The sequence below is a fragment of the Neopelma chrysocephalum genome, unplaced genomic scaffold (genome assembly GCF_003984885.1).
Source record: "Neopelma chrysocephalum unplaced genomic scaffold, ASM398488v2 Primary Assembly neopelma1_59, whole genome shotgun sequence".
Taxonomy (NCBI): domain Eukaryota; kingdom Metazoa; phylum Chordata; class Aves; order Passeriformes; family Pipridae; genus Neopelma; species Neopelma chrysocephalum.
The window spans coordinates 21,036,084-21,046,416 of NW_020897714.1; the positions used below are offsets into that span (position 1 = coordinate 21,036,084).

General features: G+C 41.3%; 1 protein-coding gene across 1 annotated transcript; it reads right to left on the reverse strand.

Annotated features, from left to right (window-relative positions):
• Positions 1–6,984: 6,984 nt before the first annotated feature.
• On the reverse strand, positions 6,985–8,038 carry ASCL4 (achaete-scute family bHLH transcription factor 4). The gene has a single exon (XM_027680393.1). The coding sequence runs from the start codon at positions 7,549–7,551 to the stop codon at positions 6,985–6,987; it is 567 nt and encodes a 188-aa protein (XP_027536194.1). The 5' UTR covers positions 7,552–8,038.
• Positions 8,039–10,333: the final 2,295 nt, after the last annotated feature.

The window sequence follows — 10,333 nt, forward strand, 5'->3', positions numbered from 1 at the left end:
AGGGGAGCTACAGATGCCAGCTCTGCAATACCAGAGCTGGGTAATGTGCAAGGTCAGATTTACCTATGAGCACAGGGGACTCGCGTGCTTCCACTCACACAGGAGACAAGCAGCCCAGTGAGCTCCTGGCAGCACCACAGCTGCAACCAGCTCCTGATAAAGCATTACAGGGTCAGTCTGATGATATTTTCCAGAGAGGGGGCAGGATCTACTGGTGTTCCCAGCACAGAGGGCAAGAGGTGGGCCATGATGTTGTTGAAAGAGAGGCAAAACCCATGGCTGAAGTGATCTGGGTTTATCACTTGGCTGCTGACAGCAGATGGGCTGTGCACTGTAATTTTCCCCTCTGTTCCCCAGCTAGAGCACAGGTTGCTCACAACTGCTCAGCACTTTGATAAGAAATATGGTCAGAGGTATTTTGCAATGATGAACAAGAAAAGATGAACAAGAAGCAATGGCAGGCAAATAAATGTAGTGTGTCTGAGATTCAGGCAGACAGACTTACAGTCACGCAAATGCTGTAGTCTTAGCCATTTTTGTACAATGGCTGGTGGTAAAATCATATTGCCCCTTCTTCTGTTATACAGGTTGGGCTTTTTTTAAATTTAAAATCTTGCTTATCAAGCAGTTCCCTGCACACTTTCCACCCAGCTGCTGCAAGGCACGTCCATCTTCATCAAGGGACGCATGCAGTGTGATCAGCAGAGAGGCAGTAGCAAGAAGGGATGCTAAAATCAGGCTGCTGTATGAGAAGGACACAAAATACACAGCCAGGAGATGTCCCTATACCCTTGCATCTATAGCAATAGTCAGGGCTACAAGGTCAGGCAGGAGGGAGGAGAGGAAAACAACGGGGATTGATAGCAAATGGCAAAAGGTAAAGAAGGTGGGCATTATCACCATGATGTAAACACATATCTACCCTGTGAAAAACACTAGCAGCAGGGAACAGCCTTTCTTACAGTCCTCAGCTTGGCGAGGCTTTCCATTATGACCACTGGAGTATGCCCAGCCTACAGCTCTGATTCCTCTTTCCTCTCTGTTGGGGGGAATGTTCACATGACAGACTTTGTCCCTGTCCCCTCATCCCCGTTCACCTAGACAGTGCTCTCCCTTTCCCCTGTGATACCCAGCACAATGCCTCCACACTTTCCAGCAGCACTCCTAGTGTGGGGGATGGAGGAGGAGGGAAGCAGAGCGATTCTTCTTTTAAGAGAGACACCTCCTGTTCTTGGCTTTTGCCCAAAGTTCAGACTCCAGACTCCTTGTTTCATCATAGTGCTGGGTTCCTCTTACTCTTCCCACTATTCCGTTTTACTCCTTTAGGATTAAGGCTCACCCTGTAATTCAGCCCCAGCCTGCTGCACCTCTTATTTCTGCTTTGTGACAGATGTATCTGGCCATGGCCAAGCTTGTGAGGGATGCCCGAAGTGAGCAGAGCCTCAAGAGGCAAAGCTGAGTCCTCCCTTAGCTCATGGCACCCCTGGGTCAAAAGTGCAAAATGCAAAGCCAGCCAGGGTGGGGGCAGGACCACGCCTTCCTCCCAGTGGAGGAGAATAAATATGTCAGGGGAAGGAGGAGAGCACTCTAAATGGTGAAAAACACCCACAGGGTCTGATAGTGGGGCCAGAGAGGGAATCATACCTCTCTCCAGCCCTGCCTATGGCTCCGTCTAAGTCCAGGTCTATAAAAGTCACTGCTTTGCTGGCTCTCATTTCTGCAATGCAAAATCTCACAGGTTTTTTATATCTCCACAAAGTTTGCCTGCAAATATATTAACTTTAAGGTTTGGTTTGGTTTCCAGGAATTAATCTTCCCCAAAGGTGTCATGTCTCATTTCTTGCTTTTTCCCTTGTTTCAGCCATGCAGCTGATACGATATTAAGCAGTGTGCTGCACTTCAAAACCCCTTTCTTCTCTCCCCTTCCCTCTACCATCCTTCTTCCTTTTCCCATGCACAAACACTGCAACACACACTCCTGTGTTTGTACATCTGGCTTATTTCATCTATACATTACACAGTTTATTATCAGTTTCATTCATTAAGCACCAGAGAGCTTAATTGCCTCTGGATGTGGGGGCACATCACCTCCACATGAGGGATCCCTTGGGATAAACCCTCAGCAGCTGAGCCTGGGACTTCTTCAGTGCTTTTTACATTTAAAAAGGTACATCAACAGAGCAGCCTAGCATAGCATAATGCTAACAGTAAAGTGAATACATGAAAAAATGTGAAAATTCCATTTATTTGTAACTACTTGTTCTCTTTGTGATCTCAGTGCAGATAGAAGAGATTGGTTAGGATTCAGTGCTGATGGCTTATAGCCATGGAACACAAAAATCTGTTATACATGCCCAGAACCACACCATATCAAAATAAAATCATGAGGACAAGGAAGGTGTATTGTGAACATCACAGCAGCTTGGCTTGGCTTTGTGCTATACATGCTCCCAGGCTTCACTGTCCACATTTTCAACCTTTCAGCCTCCCACAGACCAATCATTCAGCTTCCTCCTCTCAAATAAAAGAATCCCTCAAAATACTCATTTTTTAATCCCGTGGCCCCAGTAGAACAGGCAAGAAGCAGTGCAAAGCACACGTGCCTACTGATGGCTGGCTGGTGCCCATGGGCTGGCTGACCACCACACGGGTCAAATTGAAAAGACAAGTCAGTGTTAGCTTTCCCCTTTGTAGGGACTTTAAATTGGCATATTTTTCTACACTAGTGCCACCAGTGTTCATGGACCATGTAGTAATTTCATGCCTTTGAGACTATATCTCCAGTAATATCTGAAGTGAGCCAAGGGGTCTCCAAAATTTTCAAGGGGGCCGTCACTCCTCTAATTTTTTTCTCTCAGCAAAGGCAACTTGAAGAACTTTTCCACTGCTCTGTTAGTGGATATATTCACAGTAAGGCAGAAAAAAAATGTGTAAGAATCATGTGGGAATTACACAAGTGAGCATTTATAGTGGATTTTTACTTACAAGCACACCTTCAGGTTAATGGAGAAAGGTGCTCATCCTGTGTTTACAGAGCTTCCAGATCTGTAGCAGAACAGCTTCATGGAAATCTAGGTGCAGCTGCAGTCTTACCATTTGTCTAGACCAAATTTATTACTTTCTCTGCAGCCATTTATCTGTATGCTGAGGGTTACTAGTGAGAAGCACCCACTGAAGTTATATTTGCTTAGACTCTATTTTGGAAAGCCTTACTAAGACCTTGCTTAGCTATAGCAATTACCTCAGCTAACTTCAGCAGGGCTCTCCTGTTGGTACCACTTGAGGATCTCTCTTCAAAATGTTTTGGATCTTGCTTTGCCTCCTGCCTAAGTATGCTGGAGACAAATGTTTTCAAAGACACTATTTTTCTGTGGACATTCCCTGTTTATTTATTGCAGTGATGTAAATTGGCCCTGATTGCTTTACAGTCTGAACATGAATTTTCTATGGTGCCTTCTGGTTTTCTTTGGCCACATTACTGACACTGGGTAATATAACATGAAAGGACTGTGGATGGGCTTTTACAAAAAAGTCAGCTAAATAGCTATTAGAGGATTAAAAGCAATCCCATGGCCAGGATTACACATCTTTAAAATGCTGATAATATCAAGAAGCAAATGGATTTGTAATTTAACGGCAGAAGAGAGAAGACTTCAGATGTCTGTTTTTTTCACATTTGATAGAAAGATTAAAGTGTCTGAATTTGATGTGCAAGAGTTGGATAAAGCTGTAGCATGGCTGCCTGCAGATATCAGTGATCACCTTTCTTGTAAATAGTAATTGTTCCACATGGAGAGATTTCTTCTGGTCAACATTTTTATTAAAACTTTAATTTTCATGATGACAAGTTGAATTATTGTCTGCTTTAAAAGTCTGATAATGATACACTTTGGAAGCTTTGAACAAAATCTTTGTCTAGACAGAAACAGCTTAATAAAGCTTTTGAAATACAGCATTCACTTTAAACCTTTGTTGATGCCTGTAAGGAAGCATCAATCCATATTTGGGAAATCTTGTTTTCTACTTCCTTGTGCTGAAATTGTGCAAGAGGTTTGCATGACAACACGAACTGTGAGAAATAAAAATTTACAACTTTCCTCAGGAGAGTGGCTCAATCTGTGACAGATTTTTCCCACAGAAAGAATTTCTTTTTCATCCAGAAATTAATTTTTCTATAAAATTAAATTAAAATACATGTGACGTGGTTTTCCGTCTCCGGTGTTGAGGTTGTATTGGGAGGTATTTTAAGGACATCTCCAGAGCTGTTAAAGATGTATAATCTAAAAAAAAAAGAAGCTAAAATAAGTTGAAAAGTAGACTTTTAACCAGTCTCCTTGACTTGAGGTCCAGAGGCCTTTTCCAGAATATTATTTTGCAAAATCCAGGTTTGATTCTGACTGCAGAATATTAAGGATATGCAATAAATAAACCAGTCCCATGTAGCTATGCAGCAGATCAGCCTATGCCTCACACGGGAAGAGACACCCTAATGCAGAGATGGCCAAGCATAGAGCCAAGGGTTGGATGCTTTCCACTCCCTTAGACTCCCATGGAGGAACATTCCACATGAGAGATAAAGCTGTAAGGGGGCAGAGTCAGGGCCTAGTTCACTTCCCCAGCCAGCTGATCACAGAAAAGGTGGCACACTGCGCCATCTCTCCAAGATTTGGGAATCAGAGGATTGAGGCTCTGTAGGGGTCAAACCTCTGTGATAACAATCTGACCTAAAAATTTATTTGTGACATTATCTGATGTATCCTGCCCATGAAGTAACAGTCATTCTGACAATTTTTATTTTTAGTGGTTTGGTTTGATTTGGCTGTTTATTTTCATTATATGTATATTAACTGCTTTTCATCTTCAGAGTGCTTTCAAAACAACTGTGTTTCACAGAATTTGCCTCTGGTACTCTGAGGAAGTGTATGTTTTTCATAGATAACAAAGATTTAATCTCTGCTTTGAGGGAGCAATTCAATTCAGGTTTGTGGACAGAATTACCAGCAGCAATACCACATTTCCAGAAATCTCAAAACTGAGTAAGAGAGAGAGAAAGGTTAAATCTCTTGCCAGAAATCACTAAGAAAATAAAAAAAGACAAAAAACAATGGAATCCAATCAGACATTCAGACCTCTACCTTGTCATTCTCTCCTTTCTTGGGTAAGAAATATAAATACTTGCTCACTCAGAAATGAGTGCATTGGCTCTGGATCTGAACTGCCCAGGTAATTAGAACTCTACATTTTTGAGTCTTGGAAGCAATCTCTGCAAAAGTAACAGCCCTTAGAAAAACAAAATAGTCATTAGAAAAGGGAGCTGGCTACCATGTAAAGAATAAAGAACAACACCCATGACTGCCACGGATACAGCAGCTAAAAGCGTACAAATGTTGAGAGTAGTCTTCTAGAAAGCAGCAGAGTATTTTTATACCAAATAATTCTTATTAGATGCCCACAACATAAACCTGCTCTTTATCTAGATTTAAAAATCTAGATTAAAAATTTAGGTACAAAAGTAGCAGTTCATATTTACTTCCTTTCCATTTTCTCTATTCTATCCTGAGAATTCATTACTCTTGCAGCCAGCACTGTCCCGTTTATTATCAATTGAAAGTGAAAAAGACACAGCCAGGATTAATTAAATTTTTATTTAAATGAAATTCATGGACACATTTTGAGGTATTTGATCAGTATTTGTTCTTATTTATACACGAGTATTTTTCCAGGTGTTCAGTCAGCATGACATGAAGGAAAGACAAAAAAATACAAAACCATTTCATCAACATGAGGCCAAAAAAGCAAAAGTTGGAAAGATCTGTGGGAAGTGCACGGGTAAGAAGTTTACTCCATATTCAGAATAGGACATAGCTAAATGTTATTGAAATCTGGCTTCAGAGAAAGGAAGATTTTAGAGCAATTTGGAGACAAATTCTTATTTTAAGTAGACACAGTCCAAATTAAAGGCATTCCAGAGATTTTGACACATTAATTTTAAAAGGTGTATTCTTAAAAAAAGTAATACCATATTCTAAATAAAAGGAGAAATATCTACATTTTCATACAGATGTAAACTGATATATTCAATGTTTCCCTTTTTGTACACACCATTGTCTAACCACAACAGGTTATATTGCTAAGCATATAATTTCTGACCTGCCAAAAAGACACAATCAAGACTATTTTGTCCGTGAACTCAGATTTCAGAAGAGTAGAAAAAAGGCATTTTTTCAGTATCATGAGTGAAGCTTTGCTTTTGAAGGTGCAGTTTTACAGAACTCTGTTTCCCTCTTCCTAGCATTTATTAGAATGAAAGTGTCCAATTTCTTTTCCTGAAAATTATCCTTAGAATAATCCCCAAATAGCCAGTGTCCAATGTATGAGCTACTTCTTTCACTTTAGAAGATGCTGTAAGAGAAATTAATTCCCAAATTTAGCCTTATTTTTATTTTTTAAGCTGTTGTTTCAGAAATAGAAGTATTTCTGTGAGTTTCCTAAAATATTTAGGGAAAGACATTTTATCTAAATCTTACCTTTCCCCACCCAAGTGTTTGCAATGCAGTGTATCACAGGTTAGCAGTCAGGAAAAACAGACGATAAAACTTACTGGGCAGAGCAGGAGGAAGGGGAGAGGAATTTCCTGAAATGAATTTATCTGGTTTTACTGTCTCAAGTGAAAGGTAAAAGAAAGTAGAACAGAATAAAAGCTGAAGAAAAGTAGAATGCCAGCGTTGCTCCAGTTTAACAGTCCAAGAGAAGCTTAGTAACACAGCTGAAGCAACCTGAGAGATATCTTTTTGCTTACAAGTCATCTTTAAGTTTTGTATGGTAAACAGTTAAAGTCCTTTGACAGACTGAAAATACCTTTTTTTTTCCTTTCCCTAGTTGCTTTTTCTTTCCCTGGGATTACTTTTCATCTGTAGAAAAATCCCCAGGGTTTTAAATTTTTTTTCAGCTGAACTTGAAGCTTTCTGTCTCCAGAGAAGAGACCTAGCTGCCCGTCTCCTCAAATTCACTGTAGGGGGATGAAGCTGAAGAAGTTTTAGACTCTCCATCACTGTTGCACTCCTGTGGGAGACCAAGACTGGGAACTTCTGGGAGCTCCTTGGCAGAGAGTGTTTCCTTGCTGTTAGAGCCTAAGGAATGGCAGTCCAGCAAGCTCTGCAGGTGTTTGATGTAGCTTATTGCAGCTCTCAGGGTCTCCACTTTGCTGAGGCGCTTGTCAGTGAATTCCTTGGGCAGGTGCTCTCTCAGGCGTGTGTATCCCTCGTTCACACAGCGCACCCGCTGCCTTTCCCTCTCGTTCCTCTTTCGAATGAAGGCAGGCTCAAAGGAATAGTCATAGATGCCCATGTAGCCAGGGAATGGGATGTAGGAGATACAACCTGTGTGCCCACCATAGGCTTGCTCCCAGTAAGATGGGTCCAGATGGAAAGGAACCCCAAAGGGCTCTCTCAGGGGTATCCCATGGGAATGCACATGGCTGTTAGCCAGAGACATAGCTCCTGGAAATGCAATCCTGTTCAATAGTCTATCATCATCTTTACTGTTGTCCATGCTTCTTTTTTTTCTCACCAGTGGAATGTCAGTTCCTGAATTTGGCTTCCAGTGTATTAATCCAACATTTGTATAGGTACTGTGCCCCGCAGGCTGCAGTTTCTTCCTGTGTTGTATAAGAACTCAGATCTCAAAGCACAGCTAACAACTCATGAGGTCCACTCTGTGCCTGGAAATCAGCTCTAAGCCCTGTAGGATGTAGGATGCCAGCTAATGTACAGACAGGTTTTGAGGACCATCACTCCACACTTTAAACCCTTCTTTTCCTCTGATCTTCATATTTCAAAAGATAATAAGAGGGTTCCTGTGTATTCCTTTTCTCTCCACTTGAAATTATGACCATAAGAGTTAATGCCAAACATAAATAATCTTCCAGGCTCTAAACACTTCTCATGTATTGTAATCCACGATATCGTTTGATATAATTGCCTCCAAAAGATGGGTAATTTGCAAAGTTTACAGGGATCTTCAAAGTTTTGGCAGAACTCCTCCCTTTCAGGAACCAAGGATCTTCTGTCATCTGAAAACTACCCAAAGGCTTTTCACAATGAAATCCAAAAGACAACTGCAAGCTTTGTTGTTTCGGCTGCTCTGGTCTAACTGAAACAGCTCACAAGCAGTTTGCAAAACTTATATGGTAAGTCTCTAGCTTTCTGGGGAAGCCGAGAAATCTTCAAAGGGAAGAGTGCTCTCTTGTGGTTGCAAGTCATGTCAGATCAAGAATGCAACACGTGCAAGTGTACGAGGAAAACTGCTTTCTTTGCCCTAAGAGAGGCTTCTCCAACGTGTGAGTTTCACAAATTGAACATGAGCATTTTCAAAAAATTTGAGAGTTTCTGCTCATTGTAGGAATGTCTTGGTCATCACTGTGAGCACCTGCCTCAGATAAACAAAAAAAAAGGTGATGCCTTGACAGCCCCATGAGCAGCTATTAGTAGATGTTTACATAGATTTAACTCATCTGATGGACCCTACACACTGCTTTAGTGGGGGAGCCGAAAATCTCTCTTGACTCTGCCAGATCTATGCTGTGTCCTCCAGTTTGCCTGCAGCTTGCCAATGAAAAGAGGTGGACAAAAGACAAGGACTTTTGACAGTATAAGGTCATAATGTCCTTGTCTGTGCCTTTCCTCTGAGATATCCTGCTGTGTTAGGATCATCTTCTGCAGCAATTTGAGGATCTTTGACTTTTCCCACATTTTTGTTCAAGAGCTCCATAGTTAAATTTTTTTGTTGAAAACACATCTTAACAGTTTTAACATCTTAACACAATTTCCTTTTTTTGGCTACCGTCAGTCTGGGAAGTTGAACATTTGGTGTGGTAGAGCTGTGGGAAGGGGCAGACATGAAAAGATACAGGTATGTAGGCTCTATTAAAACTGTTCTTTTGCTCAAAATGAAAGTTTCCACCCTGTTCAGTCTCTCATGCCAAACTACCTCAGTAGTACGAGTAACTGAAACAACATCCTGCACTCTGATAAACACATCTGTGTTGCTGCTGAGTTAGAAACCAGCAGCAATGATGTTAGCATACATTTTCAAGTCAGCCATTGTGTCTTTGCTGGCCTATTCTGCAGCTTCAAAAAACAATGGTAAACTTCAAAGCATGATGAACGTATAGGCAGACTGTTCCAGACAGACATGAGTGAGAAGAATCCTGGACTCTGGTTTATGTTGGGGCAGAATCAGCACCAAAATGGCTCAGAAGCCAGGACAACCATCCATTTACTTTCATCTCCATCACTAACGTGGACTAGCAAGAACTGGTGTTTGAAGCTGAAGGCTTTGTAGCATCACCTAAGAGATAGCCAGTGGTTTTCAGAGGGGTTGAGATCTTTTCCAGTCACAACCAAGTATCTTTCCAAAATATGTGCCATAGCTCAAGATGGAACGTATAGGTGTGAGGTAAAAATTACCAGAGAATGCCCCATGGTATGTACAATTCATTTCATAATCAAATAATTGAGAGTCTTTCTGCCTTTTAAAAAGTCTTCAGAAACGGTTGATCAGGATGGACTTTTCAATATCATTTACACTATAAACTCTGTTGTCCAGAAGAAACGTTTTCAGAAATGAATGATTAAAAGAAAATAACTCCTTCACTGTAGTGCTAAGGTAGGCCAGGACTTTAAGTTTTCCTAAAACAAAGAGGATGTTGACCTCTAAGCAAATACCTGAAGTAGGAAAAGGGCATTCAATCTGTGTCATTATTTGATTTAAAACGCTGCTGTCTGGCAGTATTCCTGAAGCATGCCTCTTGGGGGGTCTCAGCTGCCAGATCATTTCATAGCTCTCCATGACCTTGCCAGCAGTCTAGCCATGTTCAAAAGGCAGGGTTACGTTTCAGTTCTGTCATGCAAATGCACTATACCCTGCTGCCAGACCTCTTTTCTATGTTTACTGTAAATGCAGGCCACCAGCACTTCCCAGAGTGTCACAATTGCACCTGTGCCAAACAGACATCTGCTCTTCTGACAGAAAATCCACACCACTAATCCTTTAGGGAAATACATGAAGAAAAATTACAGGTAAATGTTAATCTGAATGATTGAAGCTGATCTTGTATCAAACGGACTCCAAAGTCTGAATTTGTTGGTGTGCGACAGAAATAGGAAAATACGCCACAGACTTCTGATTAATGTGGTATCTTGTTGACAATCTAATGTCACTTGCTCAGAAAGGGATTTGCCCCTGGGAAGAGAGCCAGACCAAGGCCAACGCACCTTATGTCTCACTGAAGGTCCTTGTTAATAGTGCAAGCAGGATTAAAGCAATGTCTCCT